This window comes from Passer domesticus, chromosome 9 (genome assembly GCF_036417665.1).
Source record: "Passer domesticus isolate bPasDom1 chromosome 9, bPasDom1.hap1, whole genome shotgun sequence".
In the NCBI taxonomy this organism is placed as follows: Eukaryota; Metazoa; Chordata; class Aves; order Passeriformes; family Passeridae; genus Passer; species Passer domesticus.
Genome location: NC_087482.1, coordinates 42,918,717 through 42,945,982, shown reverse-complemented (window position 1 = coordinate 42,945,982; position 27,266 = coordinate 42,918,717). Strand labels below are relative to the sequence as shown.

Here is a 27,266-nt window from a genome sequence, read left to right as displayed (position 1 = left end):
TGCATTAGGCTGACAAACCCACACGTGTTGCGGGTCAGGCAGGCTGCCAAGAGCTCCGTGCTCGGCCAGCGGGGAGAGAAGCATTAGGAATCCCAATAATCCACACATCAGTCTCTGTGTGCTGCCTGGTCAGTGGAGACCCAGCGAGTGAGCTGTGGAGAGATTGTGGGTATTAAGTGGGATGGGTAATGAAAGGCTGTGCTGGCGCTGATGTGAGAGTCTTTAAATGGAAAATGACTTTAAATGATGGTGCCAGGGCAGTTGGAGTGATTTGCCGCTGGCGCAGGATCACAGTGTAACCGGTAGTTTTCAGTGAGACTAACCACTTCTCCAGGGTGGAACACCAGAGTTGTTTGAAGAATTAAGAGGTGGGGGGAAAAGAGCTCTTCACTGAATTTGCCTGCTTTCCCTCCTTGGGACTTGTACCAGACTGATGGCAGTTCAGGATTTTGGTTGGGTGTGTTCAGGTACATACAAATAAACACAAGCCACGTGAGTATATGCAGAGCTGCAAAGTAGGAGTCATCAGGATGAAAACAGTGGTAGGACAACAAAATCAGCATTTAGGCTCAAGATTCTCTTATGTGAGAACTTTCTTGAAAAATTATAGTTTGTCTGGACAAGTAGTTATCATTGTTATCCGCAGATCAGAAGTTGGCTCACGGAGAGCTCGGAAATGTTTCTGTTGTTGTAATTAGTTATTCCTGGCTTTTTGTTGTGTAGGAGAGCACTCTCTGCTAGTTTTATTTACAAAGGTAGCTGTGTTGCTCTGTCCTGCATCATGCTGGCACATACAGGTAACTCACACTGGTACTCCAAGTGGGAACCAAAGTTTACTTAGCTTCTTCTAAGGCTTTCTTGCCTAGTGGGAGGAAGAGCTTTCAAACTGAGTATTGTAATATTGTTTCCTGGCAAATTTTGAAACCATCTGGGTCAGTTCCTCACGCCCAGGAGTAATAATTCTGAAAGCAAAAGTTTCAGTGCTCTGGGGCTGTGGTGTTCCCACGGTGCCTGCACAGCAGCTATCGACGGCAGCCTGATTTTCCCTGCGGCTTTCCCGGGCAGCGGCAGCGTGTGCAGGATTGCTGGAGCTGGACACCCCCAAATGTCACTGGTACATCTGTGTTCACTTATCACATTGTGTTCAGAGAACACAATGGAGAAAAAGAGCTCCTCTGAGCACATGGTGGCCTTTTGAAAACGCATGTCTGCCTGCCCCGTCCTTCAGAGCAGCTTTTATTTCTTGGCGTGTTTAGAAAAGCAAGCTGGGTTATTGAGCAGTGGGGCTTTCTCTAAACCACTGGCAGTGACCTTTTCATTGCTGATGGTGCTGGGACAGAGGTGTGAAGGGATGTGTGGGGTACCACTCACTGGTACCAGTGGGACCCTGTGCTGCTTCCTGGCAGTGTCTGCTCCACCTTGGAGCAGCTCTGATGCCTCCCTCAAAGTGCACGGCTGCTGCAGGCTGGGGCTTTGTCATGAAGCTGCATTCCTGGCTGTTCAAGGGCTCTTGAAATGCTGCTTTCATACGAAAGGAAATCCTATCATTGATGTTCTTTTAATAAAAAGGAGGTTTGGCTTGCTGGAAAAGCTCAAGTTTTGCTCATTTAGGTAAAGCCTGCAGTGTGTGATGTAGCTGAATTAAAATTACTGCCTTGCTCAGTTGGTGCTTTTTTCTTTTAGTGGCATCCCTGGAGATTTAGGGCCTACTAAGTTTATTCAGAATATGTGGTAGAAATGATAGTTTGTCATTTTGCTTCTATCTGGACTTATTCTGGTTGGTAAATGTTAGGGAAGTCTTAATTTTTAAGTGTACAGTATTCCAGTGTCATGCAAGTGTAGCAGAATTTTGCTCTGATAAACCAGCCCACGTATTTTGAGGGCACTTTGCAAGAGTTGCTTAGTAGAAATTCTTTCACTGTTTTTAAGAAAAGCCTCTCTATCCACTGGCTGGGTAGTCACGTGATTTGCATTTTTCACACAGTAAATATTATGTGCATTTAAGCACTATTCTCTAAATTCTGGACTGGTGATAGGGGATCAGCTTGAGAATTTTACTGACATATCTTTTTTTTTTGTAGGGAGCATATTTTCTTTGCATCTCTCCTTTTTGTTCCTTGTTTTCCAAGTTTGGTCTCTCTCCTGGTGTGATTTTGAAGTGTGAGACCCGAGTATCCCAAAACCTGGAGGCAGATGCTCACAGATGGAACATGTCAAGCTGGATTATATATGACAATTTCTATTATTGGTCAGGATTTCAATGTCTGAAACAGAAATACATATATTGGCTCCAGTGATAAGGTACTTTTATAACACCAAGCCTGGTATTCCTGGTTTCTAGCTTTAGTGCTAAAAAGTATTATTTTCCTAATATTTTTGTTATTTGAATTTATTGTACAAAACTACGAGCAGTTTGGAGAATCTACATGTTAAATTTTTATCAGATTCATTTATCCATTCATGCTGTCCAAGTGTAGTACTTTGTTACTCACCAGGAAGTTTTGAGCCAGTGTGGTTTTCTCAGGATTACACATAACTTAATAAACAGTTAAATGAGAAGTATTTTAAGTAACTGTTTTTGTTGTAAATCCATGTATTTTATTATACACCTCTTGCTTGCTTCCAGCTTTATGAAGTGTTTTTGAATTTTTGCTAGTGAGAACAGCTTATTTTTGTCAAGCAAGTAAAATGGCCTTAGTTTTATCATCATGCTGGTGCTTGTAGGCAAGTAAATTTTGTGCTGAGATCAGTGATTTTCCATAACAACTTTGTAAGTCCCTGTAAATCATGGAACATTTGGTATTTTGCAGTCAGGTATGGCCGTAGATGAAAACACCAGAAGCAGCTGCATGATAAATTCTCCTCTTTGGGAGTGCGAAGTAGCGATTGGAATTTTCAGTGATGGATTAAACTGAAGCTCCAAGTGGATCTGTGATGGGTCAATAGCACAAGCAGGGCAGTTGCAGTAAGTTTCCAGAAATTAAGCTTGTGCAGCACTTGCAAGATAGAACTAAAATTATTGGTGACCAAGGAAATTGGCATAGCTAAGTGGAATGATTTTGGAAACTCAAGGCCGTCTTTTCAGGTTTGGACTCAGGATGATCTTTACATTTCCAGTTGCATCTCATTTCAGTTGTGGTTTTTGTGTATGTTCACACAATTTTGCTGTTGCTGTAGAACTTCTTCCCTGTAAATGCAATAAATTAATAGGAAGCAATGCTCTTTCTGGAGTGCATAGGCCTGGACCAAGCCACTGCTGGTGGTAGAGGGCAAGAAGGGGAGTTGTAAAGTTGTTCTTATTCAGCTGGAATTTAGGGTGATGTTGCAATTGGGAGTTGATGCCGTTTTAATCTATTACATATTGTGAGTTTTGTTTTAAGCAGAGGAGATGTATTGTGCTGTATTTTCTTAATTTATGATTTTTTTTTTAAACGGACCATTAAAAAATCTTAATAGAAACTTTTTTTAAAGTAAAATAATGGAGCAAGAAATCATCTGAAAAACTGTATTTCTGGCTATGTACTTAAGTCTTACAGAGTCACAGAATCCTGGAATGGTTTGGGTGGCAAGATATCTTAAAGGTCATCTTGTTCAACCCCCCTGCCATGGGCAGGGACACCTTTCACTAGGCCAGGTTGCTTAAAGCCTGGTCCAGCTTGATCTTGAACACTCCCAGGGAGGGAATATTTTGTATATAGGCATGAAGCAGAAGTAGTAATTTTATAGTATTTGTAAGCATAATGAAGTTGTGATCACTTGGACAGTTCTGCTTCCCCATCAAACGAGACAAAAATGGTCTTAAAACATGGTAAATTTGGTGTTGTGCCAATTCTTTACTAATTTTATGCTTGTTTAATTAAGGGTGTTGAACCCCTTATTTAAGGAAATGTTGCTTTTTAAATGAAAGCAGGAAAAGCTATTTCACACATTTCCCCACTCTATTCCTTAAAACATTTTCCTATTGGAAGTTAATTCCAGCAGATGAGCACAGAACAATCCTCAGTTAGAATACACAGCTCTTCAGCACTGTGCTGGGTGTGGTGTGTGAATATATTTATTTATTTCTACACACCCAGGGCTCCTGCACTGCCCACTGACAGGGAGCTGTGGGGCTGAAGCTCCAGGGATGAGCTGGGACTGGCTGGGGGCATCCAAGGAAGTGTTTTCCAGGGATTTGGACCAGTCACAGACAGCAGCTGTGGGATGAGCCTCTGCTGGGCAGCCCCGGGGCTTTCACTAGCACTCATTAGTACAGATTAGATATTAAATGATCTGCTTAGATGGGTGCTACAGGTGAGCAGGCAGGTGAGGCTGCCAGCACCGACTGTGCTTCCAGGCAGGCTTTTCCTCTGAAAGGAGGAACAGCAGCCTTTCTTCCAGGACTCCAGCGTGCCTTTTGTTTTGCCTCCTGCAGACACAGTAAGTTAAATTTCACGGTATTAGCGCTTAAGTAAACGTCAGGCTCTGTTCCAATAACTGATACTCAGCGTTGTTACTCATCATCACTGCTATTTTCAATCCTCACTCTGGTAGCAAAGAAGCCTGAAGAACAGCTTCTGTTTAACTCTTGCTTTTGGCTCTCTGTCCTCCAGAGTGTACAGAAGGTGTTTGCTGCTGTCTGGAAACTGCTCAGTATCCTCCTCCACAGAGGATTTAACACAGGTTAACCCTCCTCAGGATAAACCTGTGGTCCAAAGCACATGCACCATACAATGTTAGATATCTTTTTGAATGATTTTATAGCACTGTGTGATAGGCATGGACAAGGAGCAAAGCCCATGGGATTTGGTAGAACAGACCCAGGTTTGTGGTCACCCAGGTTTATTTAACCAGAAAACCCACTCTGTGATTTATCAATTTCCCAGTGGGAAAAAACCCCAAAACAAACCAAAAGAGAGGCCAAATGCTTGCAAAAATGCAAACAATGATGCTTCTCTGCTGAAAATTTTCCAACAAAATCCCAAATAGCCCTGTTTTCTGGCTCAGGGCTCCTTTCTTGCTGGCTGCCCACCAGGTCCTAAGTCCAGCTGTGCAAGAAGCACCATATAAGATGTTTCTTAATTTGTTAGGAGGTGAATGGTCCAGATTTACTTTCATGTTTGCATTTAGTTTGCAGTTTCTAGTTCTGTAGTGTATTAGAATGGGTGTTTTGAGGAGTTCTGTGGCTGCTTCATTTTGGGGTGGCAAAATCTGGTCCAATTGCTTCCAAAAACATCTTAAGGCCCTGACTTCAGATTTTTGTAATGGAGTTATATGGAACAATGTATATTAAAAAAGAACTGAAAAACCTATTGCACTGTGCTGTTGAGCAGTCATAGTGGAATAGTTTATAGAGCAGTTCCGGGACTCTCTTAGAACTGTTTTTGCATGTTTTCACTAAAAAAAATTCAGAAACATGAGCTGCAGAATATGTGCAGTGACAACTCTGGGAATAAACCTCTTTTATTTATACACTTTGATTTGTAAACATGCCCAAATATTTTTTTAAAAGTAATGCTGAGGCTCCTGTAATAAGCAAGAATGGAGTATTTTTTTTACAGGCATCATTCAGTCTCAACTCTCCTCTGGTGGCACTGACCAGACAATTCCCAGCAGCTAGAAATGCCTGTCCTGTTCTGTATATGCCAGTGACAGCTTTCATTTCATTTAATAACGTTCTCATTCTTATTTGATTCAAAAGAAAATGGGGGAAAACAGAAGAAAAGCAGGTTTTCATCCAAAAAGGCAAAGAATTGGCAGCTTTGTGTGAGCCCAGTAAATACTAAGTACTGCAAATAATTGTGAACTTTTAAAAGTTTACAAACATAAGTATGGGATGGCACGGGGGCTGGGGAAGATTGTTCAATGCGAGAAGTGATCTGAAGTCTAAAATCTTCTGGTGGAGAAGCAAAAAGTTTAAAACACTCCTCTGAAATGTGAACAGCTCCAGGTTTGTAGTCATGGCCAGGAACAGTTATCAGCAAAGCTGAGGCTTCTTTATCTCTGTTGCCTGTTCTTGACTCTTCAAGGAGGTGGAACACAGGGGCTGGATGGTCAAGGAGGACTGAACAGTTGAACAGTTTTTGGAGGTGGCTGTGCACTTTCAAATGTACTTAGTTTATTTTGTGACAAATAGTCGCTCTCTTTGTGTGAAGCTGTTGTTTTCTTTTATGTTTTCTAAAATATTCAAAAACTTACACTTGGAATCTTTCAAACTTGTTGCTGTGCCCAACACCTGGAGCCCTCAAGTGGGTGTTCCTTAGATGGACTTCTGTATTTTTAAATGTCTGTCTTCTAAATAAAAACACAGTGCTAGCACATCAGTGTTAAAGGAAAAATCTTTTCTTCCACCAAAACATTGCTCAGGCACATATTTCTTGCAGTTTGTCCTTCTAGTCTACTGTTGTTATTGTTGCTTTGTTTCCTGGATCACGTGGAGAACTGGAGATAAATGTATACAGCTTCCATGCTGCTTTGCAGTTCTACTCTAAGGACAATGTGTCCGTTCATCCTTGTTCTTGTTGCTAAAAAGGACCCTGTGGTCATCACAAATGAGCTGGAAAATATTCATGTAGGAATGGGGGCTCACCCCATCATGTTTACAGCTTAATTTCTCTCTTTGGTTCTTCTGGTTGTAAAATTCTTTTGAGGAGATGTTAATTTAGTTTGTGCTTATGGGTTAGTTTCTAATCCTGCTTCATGCTCAGAAGGATGCTTGTTGTATAAGTGTTTTGGCACTAACTGTTTTATAAACACTGTAAATACTTTTAGTCTTGTTTTCTTGTTTTTCTTTGAGCAAAGATATATTCATGTGTGACTGGGGTTATTAAAATAATCATGTACTTCACACTGCACAGTGCATGAAACATTTTCTCAGAGCACCGCGGAGCCGCGCAGAGGTCGGCTGCTATCACCGTGTGCATCAAAGCCAGAACAGCATGAAATTATCCAAATCCTCCCTACTTCACTTTACATGAGGCTTTTGACTCTGAAATCCCACTCGATGCCACTTTCATTCTTCTGATAACATAGTTGTAGGGAACTCAGAGCAGTTGTAATGAGATCCATGTTGCTGGGGATTGCTGGGTCCCTCCAGGTCTGTGGTGCTGCAGGGATAAAGCCCAGTCCTGTTCCCTGGTGTCTGCAGGAGACAGGTACCTTCCCTTTTCTCAAGGCAGTGGGGCCAGAGAAATCCCAAACAGATACAGAACTTAGTCACAAGAAAAATGAGGTGCAGCTTATCCTGCTGTATCCCTGTTGAAATCCAGGTCAGAGTAACTCCCGTGTTGGATGTGCGGTGATTTGTGCTGCTGCACTCCTGAGCCTGCTTGCAGGGGCTGTGAGTGGAGCAGCAGAATTCCTTGGTGTCCATGCTCTTGGATTTGGTTCTGAAGCATGCTTTAAAGGGAAATTTTGAGATACAGAAGGAAGTGCAATAGTGAAACACTACTTGCCAGAACCTTAAAGTTACCCTTTGCTGTTTAATTTTTAATTTTTTAAAAGAGCACAGCAGTGTAAGTAGTGAGCCCTTCAGAAACGTCATGCATTTATTCCACTTCCCATGACTGAAACATCCCAGTGTCACTTCACATGGCAATCTGAGGGTACAATATTTGCATATAGTGTGTGTGTGTGTGTGTATATATATGTATATTTGCATATAGTTTGTATTTGCAGGCACAGTGTTTCTGTGAAGTCTGTTACTAAAAGGTAGTAAAGATTATTTGTGTGCATCATTTACGGGAGTTGATGGTGAAGAGACCAGGTGCCACAGCAATTCTTAGAGCAGACAAATATATTTCAGCTTTTTCATGCAGCAGAGTTCTTGCTGCAGAGGTCATGACTTCTTGTGCAGATCTCTGCTCCTGGGATGAAAACTACAGTTAATGTGAAACAATTTGTCTGTACATAACTTTGAAAGCACAGTTTATTTTCATTTAATTGCTCTTATTTTTAGAGGAGGAGAAGACAATCATCTTCATGTTGTAAAAAGAAAAATGATGTGCATTTATTAGTCAGATCAGTGTTGCATCTTTACTCAGGCTGTCACCTAAATCAGGGGAAAATTACCCAAGCAAAGCATAACTTTACTGTCATAAAGAAGTTCAGGTAGAAAAGAGCACACCTATTTCAGATACTTGCACTGAAAATTCAAGAACCAAGTCCAACACTAAGTATTGCATCTCTTCAGATAATTTTTGGGAAGTTGAGGCTTTTTAGCTGTGAGTTGTGAGAACCTTCAAGGAGTTTACACCATAGCTATTCCCTAAGCATGAGTGCTGGTTAGAAAGCCTGAAGAAGCTGAGCTAGGGTTTGATTTTTGTCACTCAGATGTATTCTCTGTGTATCTGAATACTTGAAAGTTGCAGAAAGTAAATTGATGAGAAGATTTTGGGATAAAAAATGGTTAATGCTTGTTTCTGTAGCTGTTTATTCTTAAAAATAAAATTTAGAAGTAGTTGCAACTTCCTGTTCAGATTGTTCTGCTTAAGTGATAACTACTTTAATATAATAGTGGTGTATTTGGGTTGAAGCATTCACTTTGGAGGTGGCCAAATAAATCATTTTTGGTAGGCAGGGAAACTTGGAGCAAGTTTTGGATGTTGCAGCTGCTTTACTCAATTGTGGTTCCTATGGTTATAGTTTGCTGTGGTTAAAAATGTGCTGCTCGACTTGCTTTGCTTGGCTTTTTAGTAAAGGGCTTTTAACCAGTGTGTCCTGGCTGTAGTGGCAGTGTGGGCCTCACTTGAAGGATTTTATTACTCCTATTATTATTACTATTACTATGCCAGTTACTTAAATTACCTGGGTTTTACCCTTTTCCTAAGCTTGCTGCTGGCATGGGCGAAACACTCAGATTAGGAACTGGGAAGTTGTTGGGTTATTTGCATGATTTAAAAAAAAAAAAATCTGTTCTAGTAGTGCAGCAGACCTTGAAAGATGCTCAGTGTTGACCAAAGTCTCAGCAGCTTTGTGCTCCCTCCCTCATGGCAGGAACAAACCCATGGGCAGGGCTGGTTTTTCTTCCCACAGATCCCTGGCTGCTTCCTGCTCTCTTCCCTTCCAGCTTTGGCTTTGCCCTCACCAGCAAACCATCCTGGTGGGTAAGAGGGAATATATAAATATGGATTATGGAGAAGCTGTGCTGGTTAGGTCAGTGACTGGCCAGAAAATGATCAAACTTTAAAAATGCAGTGTGCTGTCACAGATACAGAATAGGAGAAGAAGAGCACAGGCAGTGTCTCCCCAGGAGTGCTTTAAGGCTGGTCCTTCTGCCATTCCGGCCTTCTCTAGGGAAATACAGTGGGACACATTTATGCAAGTTTAGGTTTTATTTTACTTTTCATTTTAAAATTTGTATCTCTGTTCAAGCAGTGCAGCACTCCTGCAACAGGAAGGGCAGCTGCACAGGTTGGGCCCAAGGCTTGGAAATCACATCACAAGGATCACGTCAGAGTTGTGTAAAGTGGGAAAACCTCTCAGATTCATGAATTGGGATTTCCCATGAATGGCTCAGGTTTCTGACTTAGCTGGTTGTGTAAACAGCAAATAACTAAGTCTGGGCAGAAGTGGAAGCTTCAAGCAGTGAGTTAATCATGTATAATCATGCAGGGAGATGGTATCTGCCCTCTCTTTGAAGATTTCTTGACATTTTATCTTTTTTTTTAGTAGGCGGTGAGCAGGTTGCTTGACACAAGTTACTGTTGTCAGCTTTTAGTGTGGTTGCATCAATCTGAAAATCTTTTCCATGTAACCAAACCACTTCTTTTTACGTGTTTCTTCTCAGTCATACAGACAGAAATTTCTGTATACTGGAGTTCAAGGGTGCTAAGTATCTTCACTGTTCTGTGGAACAGGTAACTGCTTGATCTGATGTGCAAATGTTTCAGTATCACAGTTATTTAAGGCTGAAGGCCAGATCTTTGTTCACTCACTCACTTTGTGTATGCAGATTGTAGCATCAACTGAGTTACAGTGTCTATGTTGGGTGAAAATTCCAGTTGCCAGAGGTGTTGAGATGGGTCAGGGGCTTGATTTCAACTTGTTGCAAAACCTTCATAATAATCTGTGGTAGAGAAATAAAATTCTTGGATATAGCTGGCTTTAGTAAAAACATCTTGGTACCATTATACAGGAAACCAGTAGAGAGGCTTAGCAGATACTTGGATTTTCCCATGACAGGGAGTAGAAGTTTTCTGGGTGTTCCCTTGTGTGTATAATTTCTCAATGCAAATGTTGTGTGAGCAATTAATGTTTAGACTTTTTCAACCCATCACACCACTAGGTGCTTGAAACCTCTCTAGATGTTTGTAGTAAAAGCTGGGTGCAGGTCCAGAGCTGTGCAGCACAAACCCCTGGGCTTCATCAGCTGTAGAACTGATGGCACCTGGCTGCAGCTTTCACTGACAATCTGTTGTAGTCTGAGCTATGTGCAAAATTTGAATTGTATTTATGAACAATTTAACAGCTCTGGACAAGCCTGGGCAACTGTTGCAATTAGTATTTGGTTTATTATGGACGACTAAGGGAGTTGATTACCTGGTTTTGTTCCTCTCCCACGAGCTGTGTGGTCACAGGGAGTACAGATCTTTCTGGAGTGTTGAAGGAATCGAATTCATCATGAATAGCTGAAGTATTCAGAGTATAAATTGCTTTGTGATATGCCGGGGGGGGAAGTTTTTGAGTTGACAGAGAGAACAGTAGAGTTTGGATGAGGAATGCGGGAGACACAAAGGTACCAATTCCTGTGGGATATGAGAGGATCAATAACCAAGATATTGGCTACATGCAAAGCTCCTCTCTGTGTAAGCCATAATTTGCAGTGGAAGCAGCCTTTGAAAGGCAGCTTGCTTGTGTTTTCTGTCTGAGCTCACTGGGGGCTGGGGACAATGGTGTGAGGACAGTGTGTCGGGGGCTGGCACGGCTGTTCCCAGTGCCACTGTGAATGCCCACTTGTCTCCTGTGCCCCTGCCAGCCTGGCCCTGGGGACAAAGTCATCTCAGTTACCTTCTCTTGTTCTTTGTTATTTGTGCAAGGTTTGCTGCTGCTGGCCCAGAAGCTTATTTAAGAAATTAAACTGAAGGATATGAAAGAGGCTGATGTTTATCAAGAAACATTTTTTTTTGTCACATTCTGTTCCTTTTCTTAAAGCGTAGCCACAGTGTATGGCTGGCAGCTTCTTGAAAGCTTATTTTTTACTACTGTCCCCCCAAAATCAGCTGTGATTTCATGACACAGATGAAGAAAGGGAGCATTATACTTAATGTTGGATGCTAAAACCTGATGAAACAGCAGTGCAGAGTATTTCTTTCTTTTAACGTTTCTGTCTTGTTTGGTAACAGCAGTAGTACTTCACGTCAAATAAGGACATCCATTTGGTTCTTTAAGTGGAGTGTTCTTCCCTGGTTGCTGAAGTAAATCTTCATACTGCTCTCAGTGTAGTTATTTTTACTGTGCAAGACTGACTGTAGATCTTTCTTTTCATTGTCATTATAGAAAACCTAGAATAAACTCTCAGTTGGTGGCACAACAAGTTGCCCAGCAATATGCAACCCCACCACCACCTAAGAAGGAGAAGAAGGAGAAAGTGGAAAAACAAGACAAAGAAAAACCTGACAAAGAGAAGGAAATTAGTCCAAGTGTTACAAAGAAGAACACTAACAAGAAGACTAAGTAAGTTTGAAGGATGCAGTATTAAATGTGATGTGATTTCAGTGGCACTGTGCATTGGTTAATTGTGCAGTTAAACCAACATTGTAATCTCCCTCTTCCCTCCAATTCTCACAGACCAAAGTCGGATATTGTGAAAGATCCTCCTAGTGAAGCAAACAGCATACAGTCTGGGAATACTACAACAAAGACCAGCGACTCAAATCACACTTCAAGGTAACTCTAGACTAAAGTTGAGCCTGTGGTGTCTGAGAACTGTGTTAAAAAGCAAACACTTCTTTTTTTGATGTACGAGCACTTGAGCACTCTGCTAATGAGGACAGATTCAGGCTTTGGAAATATTAATTATGTTGTCCATTCTGTTTTCATTTCTCTGCTAAAATAGTTGTATTGTCAGTTGGGTAGTAATGCTTTTGACTGTAGACACAGTGGGGGAAAAACATTAACCAGCAATCGTATCAAATTCTTATCATCTCTCGATAGCAGTAACAAAGGTTACTTTTTTACTTCCTTATCTGTAATTCGGTCACTGAAATTGTCAAGATAATTTTCCAAGTATACAGGAACTAAGTATACATGAACAGATTTGCTGGGATCTTGCTACCAACAAAAAGCACAAATGGCTGGTTTGATACTTGTCTAAGTTTGAAATGAGCGTATGGAGTCTTTATTCCTAGTCTTGCCTATACTGTTCTTCCATTTTTTTAAATCAAATTTCAGCATCACAGAACAGTTTTTGTATTATTGAACTTGAGAGCTACAAGAGGCAGAACTGAACTGGGTGCTTTGCCTGTGTGGGCTGTATAAGAATTGCAGAATATCTCTTTAAAATGTGCTGTAATAGGTGTTTTATAGTGAAGTCACATGAACTGAGGCAGTATTAGCTGCAAACACTAGTAAAGCACGTGGGAAATGTGGTTTGCACTGCTGTTGGCATTCAAGTTGGCAAGGTGTGACTACAGAAAACTCTTGTATTGGAAGTTTTTAAATAATAGCATGAAAATCTTTAAAAAGAGGGAATATCCTTTGCACAGTTACCCACTGGAATGTAGTGAGGACAGTGTGAAATCTGCTGTGCTACAAGACTGAGCTGTTTGCAGAGCTGTTAACTCTTCCTCAGCCCCCAAAGAGAGAAGTGTCCATTCCTGATTTGATTACAGAGAGGCAGCTTTATTGCAGTGACTCTTTTCTTGTCCTGTTCTTCTTTAAATGGTACTTATTTTGAGACTTAGAATGCAGGAGACTTGATGTACTTGACTAATGACATAATATTAAATTGAGAGATTACATCAAATAATTGTTTTTACTCATTAAAGGAGTCACTCTGTCTACTGCAAAGTCTTTTAGTCCGTGTTTTGTGGCAAGCTTTTGCCAGGCCTAATTAAGCCTTAATAGTACCAGGTCTAGCTGGGTATTTTTAAAGGATACCTCATCTCCTTTACTACTTGAACTGTCTTTTTAAGTGTTTTATTTAGTGGAACTTTTCTTGCTATTCACTGTTCTCAGGAGTGCTGTCAAGAGTCTATTTCTGATTTTTACAGAATGATAAGTTTTTTTCATGCCCAGATTGCTTAACAGTTTTTCTGGGTTTTTTTGTAAATTGTCTTTTAGGGCTCTCTGGATTTTTAAGAAATCCTGTATAAATCTCTTGGATGCCATGCCTGTTTCTGACAATATGTCTTGGTTTATACCATGCCTTCCTGTGTGCTTTCAGATTGAATGTTTTGAAACACTTCACTTATTTGGCCATAAAACCCTTTTGCTATAAACCTGAAGCATCAGGGTGTTTAATTTTGCAAAATAACATGAGTGGGCCAATCCCTTTCTTCTATAAGAAGCAAAAATTGTATGCATGTGCTGAAGAGATTGGTGGTTACCATCTGTGCTTAATCAACTCTTTCTACAGGGGAAACCCTGAAAACCTCCCAGAGAAATGGTTGGGAGGCTCAGTTCTAAAAGTGGTAATGTGAATGTTTGTGAGTGGGACTGTGGGGAAATCCTGTACCTCAGCCCTGCTTCCCACAGCCCTTCCACGTTACTTTGTCGTGGCATTTAAAGATGCATGGGCAGCTCCATTTTTTCTTTTTTTTTTTAAGCTAATTACACCTCTCAGAGCTACCTTTTAACGAGCAATACCCAGAGTTCACATCCAACCCTGTAGGAAGGCGGAGGCAGCGGGCTCTGTTCCGGTATCTGGGCCAGCATTTTGGCTGTTTGAGACTACAAGAGGAAACAAATGACCCAGGCAAATGACAGGAAGGACTGGGTTTCCTAGAGGAACTCGGGGCTCGGGGAGGAAAACACGTCCTGGTGCTGCGCTTCCGGGAACAGCGGCGGCCGTGCGGGGATCTGCCGGGACGGTGCCGCAGCGCCGGCGGAAACCTCCAAACCTGCTGAGCCAGCTGGCCTTTCTTGTAAGCCACAAACGAGGTGGCATCATTTCATCTCCCTGTGGCTGCCCGTGCAGCTTGGCAGCTCCTGTGAGTGTGTCTGTGCACATCTCCCTGCCTGGGAATCCAGAGCGCGGCTCCGGGCTGGGAAAGGCCGGTCCCAGAGCAAAGGGGCTGCTGCAAGTAGGAGTTTTACTGAGTGTTAGCCCAGTGCAGCAGTGTTTTGGGGTTTTGTTTGTATTTTCTGTCTATTAAAAATGCTCTTCCTGTGGAACTTGTTAAAAATTGCAGCAGCCTCCTAGGTTAGATAAGAAAGTACTATTTTTGGTGCGGTAACTTTATTTTTGGTGAGGAAGTTTGCAGAAATACAATTGTTCTATTTTGGAAGATGTGCATCTGTCCTCAGTGCATTTTTCTGTACTGATTTTGGAATGCCACTTGGATAACTGCTGCTTAAGGACTTTCTCCTTGTTAACTTACCACTGCAAGCCATTGAGTATTCCTGGCGGGTAGAAAATGAGCTTAATTCCCTCTTTTTCTGTTTTACTGCACTAGCCTTGTGTGCTGCAAGTGAGGAGGAGAAAAGGCAGAGTGGTTTAAAAGCTGAAGCTTGATCCCAAAGTAAATTAACCTACCCTCCATCCCTCTCAATAAGGCAGCTCTCAGCAAGCTACTTTTCACTGATGTATAAAGACTCTCCTTTTTAATTTCCCTATTGGGAATATTCTGCTGCTTAAGTCTGACCCTTAATTAGGAGCAAAAGCTGTAAATTACAGCAGTCTCTGCAGCTGACTTGGAATTTGCTGGTAGCTGAAGAAGTGTCCAAGGCTTGTTGAAGCAGAGCTTTGGACCAGCCCGTGAAATGTGCTTGAATGTCAGCTTCCTAGAGCTTCGACCCTTATTAGCTACATTACTAATTGAATGATAGCACAGCATGCAAATTACCCAGATAATCCTGAGCAATAAATACCAGTGGGTTCTTTTCGGGTGGTTTGTGTTTTTTTCTTTCCCCTTTTCTATTTTCCCCTAACCAAAAGCTCTGGCTGCAAAAAATACCGTTGTACATTTTGGATTTTATTTACAATAGCCTCGATTCCAGAGGGAACATTATGAGCTATTTTATCCATAGGCTGATTGGGCATCTGATTTGTATAAGCTCAAAGCAGCTGAAAGAGAAGCCAAGTTGTCCCAGTGCCTGTGTTGTTTGCAGCTGCAGAGTTCCAACATGGGGAATGAAAGAGCCGTGGCCGAATGCTTTCATGTGGTTTTGTATTGCAGAGTCACAGCCTTGTCTCATAACATCAGGGCACATGATGAGATGGTGAATTTAGATAAGAGAAGTCTTTCATCTGCCCCTTGGGGAGGAGATCCTTTGCTCTGTCTGGCTCCTGTCCGCTTGGCTCTGCTGTGGTGTCCTCCTTTCTGGCAGGGTTGGATAGGGAGAAGCCTGCAAGGGACTCCCTGTGCAGAGCTCTGTGGGACAGGTTGTTCTCTGGGGCTGAGTGTGCCCCGCAGCCCTCGGAGGCACAGGGAGCCTGGCTGGCACAGGGAGCAGGGCACACCTCCATGCTGTGCTCTGCAGCACTCTGCCTGCCTGGGTTCTCCTCCCAGCCCCTGCCAACTGTGCAGGCGAGGGAGCACAAGTCACGCCAAGTTTGTTTTCAAATGCTTTTCCTAATAAACTTTCCCTTTCTCCTTTATTTTTATCCTTTTAATAAATGTCTTCTCATTCGTTTTAGACCCAGACTGAAAAATGTGGACAGAAGTACTGCACAGCAGCTGGCAGTCACAGTGGGAAATGTCACAGTAATTATCACAGACTTTAAAGAAAAGACTCGCTCTTCATCCACGTCATCTTCTACAGTGACCTCCAGTGCAGGATCAGAACAACAGAATCAGAGCAGCTCGGGCTCTGAGAGCACAGACAAGGGCTCGTCCCGTTCCTCCACGCCCAAGGGGGACATGTCGGCAGTCAACGACGAATCTTTCTGAAAAATTGCACATGGAGTTGTGGAAACTATGAATCGGGGTATGAAATTCAAACACTCCACCTGCCCACGCTGTTCAAATCCTGGAGAGCCTCTTCTGTGCTTGAACACACTTTCTCGGACATCGACCTCTTACTGATGCAACCAGGATAATTTCTGCTTGCCGTGGGCATCTGGCCACCAAGGAATTTCTCACCCTAGCGATTACTCTTGACACTTTTATGTATTCCATTGTTTTATATGATTTTCCTAACAATCATTTATAATTGGATGTGCTCCTGAATCTACTTTTTTATAATATCTGCTGTGCACAATTTTCCATGAACATGACAACTTTTTGTTTTGGGGTAGGGGGTGGGTGGGGTGGGAAGGGGGCTTTATTTATTGCATTCACAAACTCCATCCTCTTTCAACATATCCTTTTTAAGTTCAGTTCTTCTTCCAGTTATACTGTGTACTATCAGTTTTGATATAAATTATATATAAATATATATATAAATAAATATATATAAAGGGTTATTTGAAACCAATACATGGAAACGCTGGTGCTTGAAACACTGTGAAGTGATAAAACAAAATAATTGAACAGTTCAAGATCTGGGACAGTCCCCTTCTGTGAAATTACTGAAACTGAAATGGAACTGGTCTTAGGTGAAAAGTGTTCCTGAAGGTTTGAACCTGGACGGGACCTGTTCTCTGTGTTATTCCTTCCCCGTTTCTTCCCTAAGCAATGGCTAAAGTGTACTGGACATGGTTTTAATTGTTACAGCTTGGGATCTGAGCTGAGAGAGGATTGCTCCAGGCAGCTGGTGTTTCCCCTAGGGTCGCTCAGGTTGGTGATGTGCAGGTCCATGCCCAGCTGGAGCAGCAGCATTCCCAACCAGACTGCTGGTGTTACACCCCAGATCTGTGTGTTTGGTAACACGAGCGTGGCTGTGTCCTGCACAGCCAGTCCCACACGTGTTGGTGGTGTTAATGAATTCCAGCCAGCAGCCTCAGTGCCTGAGGTAACTAGAACTGCAGTGGTTGCTGTGGGTGGAAGGCAGCAGGGAGCCTGGGAGCAATCCCAAGCTCAGGAACCGAGCTGGTGCTCGCTCCAGCCGCGTGTGGGCCGGTGCTTGTCAGCCCTGTCCCATCTGTCCCGTCCATGCTGTTGGGGTGGCTCTTTTCCTTGGCATCCATCTGTGTCCCAAGAGTGGTTTCTGAACAGCATCTTGTCCAGTGATGGGCTTGTCAGCGTTCGGACACTTCCAAGTCTCCTGCTGTGGCAGCAAAAGTAGGGAAAAGTTTTCGTGCTGGCAAGTGAGCGACGTGTGGCTCATGCTCATGACCAGCATCTCCTTCATTCTTACTCTAAAGCTATCCAGACTATAATTTCTTTTCCTGGCCTGTTAGTGTTGCTTTACAGTTTACCTTCCATGCATTATCCTGCTAAAACACTCAGCTGAAGAGGTGAAACAAACTTTTGTTAAAAAAAACAAAACAAACCCCAAACCTCTTTGGCTTTTCATCTTTATTTAGTGGCCCCAGGGTGCTTTGCAGTAATTTCAGGCGCAGAGGCTGTGGCTTCATCTGACATCAAATGCATAACTTTTGGGCATGATGAAAGAGGGCCACATTTTGACAACTTTGTGCCTGCTTGTTATATTGTGAATTATTTGCTCGGCAAGAGAAATTTCTCTTTGTGGAGGCAACTGATTTAAGATTTCTTTTAAAATCTGTGTGGTTTTGAGTAGCAGATGTAGGTTCCTTTCACACTGGTGACAGAAATGTGTGAGTAAGGGATCTGGTAGGGCTCCTGCTTTAAGGCATGTGCAGTGACAGTGCCTTGGCAGCAGTGGTTTTATTCTGAACGTTAGCATGGGCACCCCAACTTAATTCTGCTTATATTCACAGTATAGACTGTCTTTTGTAAGCATTTTTAAAAGTATTAAAGAACCAAAGGAAAACAGATGCTTCCTATGAGCATCAAGACAATTTATTATACATAGTTTTAAATACTATGAGTATCTCAATCCACATTTTAACATTAGTGGGATATTGCAAAGACATTCCTTTTCCAGTTTTTACTATTCCTTTAAGGGTCTCAGGGAGGGTAAACTGGTCAGCCATATTTATTTATTTTACTGAAATGTATTGGAATAATTTTTTAAGAGAGATTTTTTGAAGATGCCCCTGAACTTGTATATTTTGCACTGCTTTATAAATGATCCGTTATCAATTAGGCTTGCGTGCATCTCGGCCGCGATCCAGCCAAGAGCGTGAGCGCGTGGCAGGTCCCGCTGGCCTCAGCAGGGCTCATTCTGGTGCTTCAAGTCAAACCACGCGCTCACCTTCCTCGTTGGATCTGGGAATTTGTGCAAAAAAAAAAAAAGAAAAAAAATAGCATTGTGTGTACCAGGAAATTGCTTCTTTTTCAAGTGAAACTAGACCTGTAGATCAGTTGAAAAGCTTTAACGCCGTACCCAGCTACTCGCGGTAAAGTCGGGAACATCTGTCCCTTTGGCGTGCCTCCTCGATGAAGTAGCTTGCTATAAACAGCTGGGAAGATTTCTTTGGAACGAGTGACCTGTAATTCTGCAATCAGTTAGGAAGTGCTAGCTGAGCATGGGACCCCCAGCCTCATCCGTAGCTGTTGTGTTGTGGGTTTGAAGGGCAGCGTTTGCTTTCAGCGTTTCGGAAGTTGGCGTTCCCGCGGCGCCGCGCGTGCGGTTCCCTCCGCCCTTGGTGGGGAAGGTGTTCCAGAACCAAACCAAGCAAACACTAGTGTAGGGAAGGACCAGATTCACGGTGTTCAGTGGCACAGAACGCAGGTAAGTGAAGCACAGTGTTACGATGGCAAAGTTTCGACTCTTACACAGACACACACAGACACCGACACAGCTTGCCTGACTCGCTCAGTTGACGTAGTTCTGCAAAGGAAAGGTGACAGCGTTTTACACCACCAGGCTATTTATTTCAATTGGAACTTTGCTTCAAATTGGACAGATCCAAAATTTGGCAGCAGCTTCTGTGAGTTTATTTCCACTGAGATGTTTTCACCTGCCTTACCAAGATCATTCTCAGTCTACTTTTTTAAGCTCTACCATAAACTTAAATTATTGAAAATTTATTAATTGCTGACTATATAATAACCTTTGCTTGTATGTAACCGAATGGTTTTAAGAGCCAACATTTAGAGTATGACAATGGAGCTGAACAGTTTTTAATGCGCAAGCAGTTCTGTTCTTGTGTATGACTTGTAACCTTAATTTACTGTGTAAAGATGGTTACATTATTTCCTTAGCTTTGTTTGTTGGAGACAAATATAGATTGCTTGTTTAAGTATGTCAAAACATAATCTTATCTTGTGGATTTTTATGTTAATGTATTATACGAGCTCTATTTTTCATTTGCCCAGAAAGACAGCTTGTATAACGCTTCTGAAAGTTTTTCCGCTCTGTAAAGTCTTTAGAGCTGACAGTCCTGTTAGGTTTGTTTTAATCTTCATGCTAAAGTGTCAATGGTGGTTTTGTGAACTGGTCAGAAATTCACAGGTCTTAAATGTTTTTGGGAAATTTATATTGGACACTGCTCTTTGTCTAGCAAATAAAAGATGTTAATATATTCCTGTTACTGGCATGTGCACGACTGTTATTAGAAGCCACTTTATCATTTTCCTGCTTTAAATAGAAATGTCTATTTATGAATTCTGCTTGTAGTTTTTTCACAAATAAAATAGTAAAATTTAATTAAATCTGCAAGCTCTCTTTTTTGGGAGATGCCAGTATTCAGAAAAGGTGGAGAGTCCTGTTGTTGGAGCAGCTCCTCAGTGTGTCTCGCTCGTTCCTGAGCCACTGCTCGAGCACCCACTTCTGCAAACACAGGTTGTGCCCATGGAAAACCTCAGTCAAGTGAGTAAATCCAGTTTATTCCCTGGCACTCACAACTTGGGGGAGACTTTGTGGCAGATGTGTCTGCAGAATTTGGGTTTCTGGTCCCTGGAAATAATAATTTTTCCCCTTTCTGTAGCTGCAGGAGTGGCAAAGCTTAGTGCGGAGGATTTAGTGAGAGCCCTTGGGAGTTCCTTTGCCTGTCTTGCACTAACAAAGTCCCAGAAGTAAATTTAATAAAATGTAATTGAGAGTCTAATTGTATTTTTGTAGCATAAAAATACTGGTATTTTGCAAGCAGTGTTTTGGTTTCTGCCTAGGAAACAAGGTGATGTGAATTACTGTGCTCTTTCTAGTTTGTGTTTCCCCTCCGCCGCTGAGATGGGAGATGTGTGATGTAACTGTTCAAATATGAAGTTGAAATTTGAAAACAAAGCAACGGATAAAATGCCAAGCGGACAGAATTTTCCTTGGAATAGGAAGGCAGTTCCTAAAGGAAAAGGCATTTGGATACTTTTAGGTATGCTGAGGGAAGTGTGTATTACAAAGAGAGGTCGCTTTAGAAAACCCCATGAGCAAACAGACGCTTGAATGCTTTTAACCTCAGTTGGAAGCGATTCAGGTGCCTTTGTGCCAAGAATGAGAAGAAACAGGAAAGGTAGTGGTTGTTCTACAGCCCTGAAAAGCACTTGTTTGGCATGCTGAGGACTGAGGAGGGGAACAGTCCTTGCCTTGAAGAGTGTCCTCAACCTGTGACCAGCCAAAGCTGCCAGAGCCATCCTTGGGGGCAAAGCATAAGAGCTGCAGGGAGAGGAGGAGGCGGCTGCATCTTCATCACCTTGATGCTGAATATGAAGGGAAAAGCTTGAATGGAGCCAGCAAAAGACTTCCATGGCAGTGTTATCTCCCTCAGAGCCTGTCCAGTCACCTTTTGCTGGGATTTCATGTGTCTGGTCTGGAAATTCCTTGCCTTGGAGCCACGTGAGCCAAGGGCCATGTCCAGTGCTGGAGCTGCAGTTGTCTCTGGCTGTCACTGCATGAAGAAGATGCAGTGCCACTCTCACGGATTTGTGGATCCCTCCAGGATGCACATGGTCAGATTCAGGCTGGTGGCTTGCCTGGCAGCAGGCTGGATGGATTCCTACAGCCCCACTTGGTTATTTAAAGGTAAACCTGAGTCTATAATGCTTTAACAAAGCAGAGCTGTGAAACTTCACTTGTGATTCACAAAGTGATCAGATTAAAAGGAAACCAGAACAAACTGATCTGGAGAACCAGCAGGATCTGGAAGGAAGAGGGAGACTGGCTGCATTTTGTAACACCTGGATGCCCTCGTGCCTTTTGTAGTTGTAACAAGGAGAGGAAAATGTCAGGTCTTTCTTCCTGCCTTTCTCTCAGCTGTTCCTTGAATATTTACGTGCCCAAGTCTTGCTTGCCTTTGCTCCTGCTGTCAGCAGACACAGCAAGGCTTGTTTCACTGTTTTCCCTTACAATGATGGATTGCTTGATATTTGTGTGGAGCCTTTTCCTAGACAGGGTTGGGGCTGATGCTGATTCCAGCTGAACCCGTCTAATAGGAAGACACTGGAAACTTCAGCTGTGTTTTCTCATTGTTTATTCTCAGCAGAGAAAAACCTGCATGCAGAGATCACCAATAACATCAAAAGCTGTTTCAGAGTTTCCCAATCCAAGCACTTCACACCACTGCAATTATCCCACTTGCAAAACTTCCCCGTGGCAGAGCAGGGAAGCCTGTGACAGCAACGAGCACTCTGTGCCTGGCTCTGGTCTGCAGTTAGTACTGATGGCAAAGGTAAAAATGCTGTTTCTCTGCAGCCAGTGCTGCACATCTCAGCACTAGCCTGCAGTCCCCTGGTGCTCCTCAGACAGGGATCACTCCCTGCTCAGCAGGAGCTGCTCTGGCAGCCCCGGCTGCTCAGGAAGCACGGAAGGCACGAGCCAGTTGTGCTTCCTAGATGAGGAATCAAGAAACAAATACTCCCTTGTTCTCCTCTGTCTCCATACAGAAAAAAAAAAAAAGGAAAAAGAAAAGAGAGAGGCATTGCTCTCCACCATGACTATTTATTATTCCCAGGATACTAGAATTTCATTACTTTCTAACATTCTTAATTTTTTCCAACCTCTTTTCCTTCATTGTAAGGAGTTGTCAAAAGTGTTCTGACATCCTTAAGAGACTGTTCCGCTTCCCCCCCTTCTCCAAAACCATTCTAAGAAGGACTGAAAATGGCACAGTGGCAACTAGAGAGTCCCAGGGTGAGAATCCCTGCTGCTCCACATCCCTGCCTTGGCAATCCTCCCTTCCTCCTGCCAGCAGGTGAGGCAGAGGCATCCAAAGCTGATATTCCCTTAAATACTGTGAAATTCCCAGTCTATACACACTTGATAACAGCACATCAAAAGCTTTTTAGGAAGCTTTTTAATTGGCCACAGCTGCTGGAGCTGGACAGAGTTTGGGGAGGGGGGAGATCTGAAGTGCTGGAAAAAAACAAATTTGGGAGCTGAATTTGGGTACAGAATATCCCTGTGAGCAGGAGGAGGCTGGAATGCTGTAGGAACAGCACGTTGTGGTCCAGGTAAGTAGAATGGGAATGGATAAAGCTGATTTTTGTTCCTCCCCATGCTGTGCTGTCTGATTCTTGTTGCCCTGGAGGTTTGGTGTGGAGCTGGCAGGAGGAGTTTTCCATGTTTGTGTGTGTATTTTAGGAGGGATTAAAGCTCACAGTAGAGAAGCAGAACCACTGAAATTTTAATTCTGCCTTCACCCAGGAATTGATAGCTACCTAACACATACAAGCTATAATCTTAAATATAGATGGTATATTTTTACACAGGTTGTAGAGATATTCTATGGGATAGGCTAAAGTGAAGTTTAAAAGCACAACTTTTCAAAAGTTGTCTCTGACAGGGATTTACTCTTTTTTCTGAGTCTCCAGAGAAATCACCAGCATAAGCCAAGAGTAAATAGGGCCAACAATCCCTCCCACCCCTTTTGGGTGGTTATTACTCTCTTACTCTGCAAATTGGCTTCCACACCAAGTAGGCTGTCTCTGTTCATATGCTTTACTTCCCTGTGGGGTTTATAAAAACAAGATGAAGAAAGGGCAGGAAAAAAGTAGCTTTCCATTAAATTAATTTCTTTCTGATCCAAGAAAGACAAAATCATGGAGCAGCAGAAGGAGCTGGTCAGGGCTCAAGGCTGATGCTACTCTCTGGGTGGGTTAATTTATTTATACATCCAGATTTTTTTGAAGAGATGTCCATCAGCCTTGAGCCTCCCAATGGCTTTGGAAGAGGCTTCAGGGAGCCTGGATGGGGAAACTGCCCCACAGCCAGGGGAAGCCCTGTGGGTGCCTCTGCCCAGGAGCCAACACCTCGTGCTTTCAACCTTCCTCACATGCACAGTCCCTTTTCTTCATCCAGCAAGAAGAAGCCTCTGAAATCCCAAAATCTCTCTGCTCAGCCTTTGTGAGGGGTTGAGGCTTTGGCTGAGGGTTAGGGCTGCATCCAGGATTGACAGGATTGACAGCAGAGCCCGCGGAAGCCTGGCAGCATCCCTGGGACTGCGCTCGCTACCAGGGACAGGGGCTGGAAATGTGTTGAGCCGCTCCTATTGTTCTCCTTACTCAACGCGAGTTTTGTTGGTGTGAAGTTAAGGAAGGGAAATGCGGGCTGGAGCCACGGGAGCGTTCCCTGGAAAAGGAATCCGGTGATTCCCGGGATTGCTGGCAGCGCGGGCTGTGATGGAGGCGCGACAGCCCCTGACAGGGATCGACCTGCGAGTCGCTCTGCTACAATGGCACGGGGGAAATGAGTGATGGGAACCTCCCCTGACTGCAGAGCTCCCGAATTGTGGTGGCACTCGCAGCGGGAGAAAGCCTGGCGGGGGGCGGGAGAGGCTGGCGGGGGTGCCAGGATTTGGGAATTGCTGCTGTCTCTGACTCAGCCCTGGCTGCTGTCTGTGCTGCCTGCCTCCACCTTCCCACTCATCCCAGGAGGGTCTGCCATCCCCCTGGCCTTGGCAGGGTCTGCCATCCCCTTGCCATCCATCCTGCCATCCCCCTGGCATCCCCCCTGCCATCCCCCTGGCCTTTGCAGGGTCTGCCATCCCCCCTGCCATCTCCCTATTCTGTTTCTCCCTGCTGCTGTGCTGCTCCAGCAATCCTGGAGCAGGCTGGGGGAGATGGCCCCGCTGGACACCCCTCACTCACAGGTTTGTCAAGCCTTACACTCATTTCCTGCCTCAGTTTATTTTACCATGCAGGAGCAGCTCTGCTTTTGGGTCCTCATGAACACATGTACCCTCTGCAAGTCCTATCAGAGATGCCAATTGTAATTTTCCTCCTGTGCCAAGTTATAAATCCCGCTGATTTATATATCCAAAGCCCTCGTCAATCAAGAGATTGGATCAAAGGCAATGAGTTAAAACAAGTGGGAGGTGACTCCACTGAGAGCAGTGAGGAGCCAGAGCTCACTCCTGTAGAGCTGGTGATTCCCTGAGCTGGGTGTTGTGGGCTCACTCTGCCCTCACTGCCAGCCAGAGAGTTTAACCCGTGGAGAAAAGGGTTTTATCTAAAGGAGTTCATCAGAGTGCTCCCTTTCCTCCCCACATCCATACACTGTCTGAGGAGCAGGAGCTGGATGGAGCAGGATGTGAAGCTTTCAGAGCCCTGGTCTCCTGGCAGACCACCATCCCTCCGTGTCTTGGGGAGGAGCCTGCCCTGAGCCACTGGAGTTATTCAGGAATAACTGAGTGTTGTGTTTTACACATGGCTGGGAGTGACTCTCCACGCAGGAAGGGAGTTTGTGCCTTGTCCTGCTGGACACTGGGAGATGTCTTTCCCAACAGCAGATCAGAAGTTTATTTGTAGTGGGTTAATGACTCTCCTGCTGCTCAACAGGTTCTTCTTCCTGTTGGGTTTGCCAGGAGGGGGTTGGCATTCCCAAAAGCTGGGATGGTGGAGTGGATCACAAACAGCACTGAAATCCAGGGATGTTTTTCTCTTTTCTCACCTTTATCTAGCACTAACAATACTCTTGACATCTGGACTAGGGTAAATCGTGTTTATTTAGCTGTATCTCTGCATCTGGATTATTTCCATCTTGCTGGCAAAGCTGGAGGTAATCTGTGTCTGCAGGGACAGGGACCTGGGGTCTGGTCACAGACCTGGTGGCACACAGAAGCTGAGGGTGAGCAGGGAAAGCTGCCTCTCTGTTCCAGTCATCCCTGGCTTGTCTTGTGTGTTTGGGCCTTGAGATGTTCCTGCTGAGGCTTTCACAAGCTCTCTCTTGGGATTTTGGCCAGTGCAAGTAATTCCACTTGGGAGTCTTAAAACTGCTGCCCGCGGAGGCAGAGCTCAGCCTGCAGCTCTGAGTGCATATATCCTTGCTATTCCATGGATTAAAAAAAATAATAAAATAAACAGTGGTGCTCTTACCTCAGGCTATCCATTAGGAGTGTGATTTAGTGCAGGGAGGGCTATAAAGGCAGTTGATAAATCTTCTGTGCAGCACAAATAAAATCTCTTGCGGGAGGAGGAAGGGCCCTGGATAACGGAGCGGGGAGGGAACAGCCCTTTCTCCCTTCTCTAATTAGGCTGTCCAGGAGGAGTTAATATAAAATAATAGATCTGGAAAGCCCAAATCTTCACAGTCTCAGGAAGGACTTCATCCCCTTAAATTACGAGGCTAAGACCTCATTCAGCAATGCTTTGAAGGAGATCAACTGGCAGCGCTATTCACGGCGGCTCCGGGCTCGGGCGCGGGCGCTGCGTGATTGCAGCATCTTCTGAAGAGAAGAGCTCGCTCCTGTTCCCATTGAATGCTACTATTTTTATCCTCCTTAATTTCTAGAAGGTATTTCCAAGTGGGAAGCGGAGCAGAGAATAGCAGATCTTAACTCTGCTCCGTGTAACAATTGCTGTGAAAAGGAGGGAGAGATGTTTGAAATAGCCTGAATCTATTTTTGGTGCCACCAATATGGTGGCAAAGCTCCTGGAGGTGTTTGCAGCCCTCGGCACCCTGAGGGTGAAGGGGAATGGGGTGAAAGGGTCACTGGAACCTCTCCCTTGGGGTTCACAGGCCCCTGGCTCTGCCTGGAGCCAGGAGGAGTCCTGGCCATTCCTGGGGATGTCTCAGAGGGGCCACGGGAAGGGCAATGCTGGCAGGGAAAAAGGGGGTGTCTCTGCTTGACTGTACCCCCCTCCCAGCCCAGGAGACCCCTCCTGGGCCCCCCTTGCCTTTGGAGGGCTTTGATCCTTCTCCATATGGGAGGCAGAAGAGCAGAGGGAGTTAATTAGGTGCAGTTACCTCACCCACCGCAGAGCAGCCAGGCCTGCTGGCAGGAGGTCAAAGAGGAAATCCTGGGCCCACCAGGGCCAAAGTGGAGGAGTTTTGGGGGATGCCTTGGACCTTGTGCTCTCTCCTGCTGAGCTGTGAAAGGCTCAAAGCCTTCCAGCATCATGGAAAGGCGGGAGAGCTCAGGAATGACCATCACTGACCCCTGGATCACTGTTAGAGCTGTGGGGTGAGGGGAGTGCTTTGGGAAGAGGATAAAACAGGATGGATCCTGGCTGGAAAACAGCCTGGGGCTGAGCATTGTGCAAGGGGGCAAATAGGGACAGTGATTTGTGAGTCCCCATTTCAGTTTGTGACCCTGGCCACGCAGTTTTGGATGTGTAACAGGGCTTTTATCCTGTGATTGTCCCTTCTGCAGCCACAGCTTTTGCTTCTCTACATGCCCAGGTTCTCTGAAGCTGCTGAGCACAATGTTGGCACACACAGCTCTTGTGCTGGACAGAAGCGTCCTGCTTCACTTGAACATGAAATATAAATCAGAGATCAAGTGAATTATTGTGCCATGCTGCTGCTCAGGCAATAGGGAGTCTTTAAATCAATCAGGCCCCAAATAAATAAATAAACGTGCAGCAGACATGCTGGAGTGCATGTCTGATTCCTATCAGAGGCAGTAATTCAAGGCAGATGCTTGCAGTTCTCTGCTTCCCCCTCTGTGGTACCTGGGCTGCTGGAGTCACAGGAGACAGAAAGCAGATTTTTTTTTCCCCTAAGCTTTCATTATTGTTGCCAAAGAAACCATTTCATTTGCTTGCCACGTGTGCAGCAAATCTGGTTCAATCCATCTGGATGCCAAGGGATGAAGGAGAAGGGCTCTGGGGAGGAAAGCCTGCAGAGTCCAGCCACCCCAGTGCCCGTGATGACCCTGGGGATGGGGCTGGCAGCTGCAGCAGGGAGAGAGCTGCTGCTGCTGCTGCTGCTGCTGCTGCTGCTGCTGCTGCTGCTGCTGCTGCTGCTGCTGCTGCTGCTGCTGCTGCTTGGGGGCCCCACGTCCA

The 27,266-nt window shown here is 44.2% G+C and overlaps 1 protein-coding gene and 1 long non-coding RNA gene across 3 annotated transcripts in view; one reads left to right on the top strand and one right to left on the bottom strand.

Annotated features, from left to right (window-relative positions):
• The window catches only part of RYBP (RING1 and YY1 binding protein), a 41,944-nt gene extending 22,181 nt beyond the window's left edge, over positions 1-19,763 (top strand). For both annotated transcript variants that reach the window (XM_064433075.1, XM_064433074.1), the window contains 3 exons: positions 11,476-11,652; positions 11,767-11,865; positions 15,779-19,763. In XM_064433075.1, the coding sequence (XP_064289145.1) occupies positions 11,476-11,652; positions 11,767-11,865; positions 15,779-16,031 (529 nt within the window). In that variant the 3' untranslated portion in view covers positions 16,032-19,763. The remainder of the gene's footprint in view (positions 1-11,475; positions 11,653-11,766; positions 11,866-15,778) is intronic.
• Positions 19,764-20,681: 918 nt separating this feature from the next.
• Positions 20,682-27,266, bottom strand: part of LOC135308192 (uncharacterized) — a 14,246-nt gene continuing 7,661 nt past the window's right edge. The window contains exon 3 of the long non-coding RNA XR_010368734.1: positions 20,682-21,534. This is a non-coding gene — a long non-coding RNA (uncharacterized LOC135308192). The remainder of the gene's footprint in view (positions 21,535-27,266) is intronic.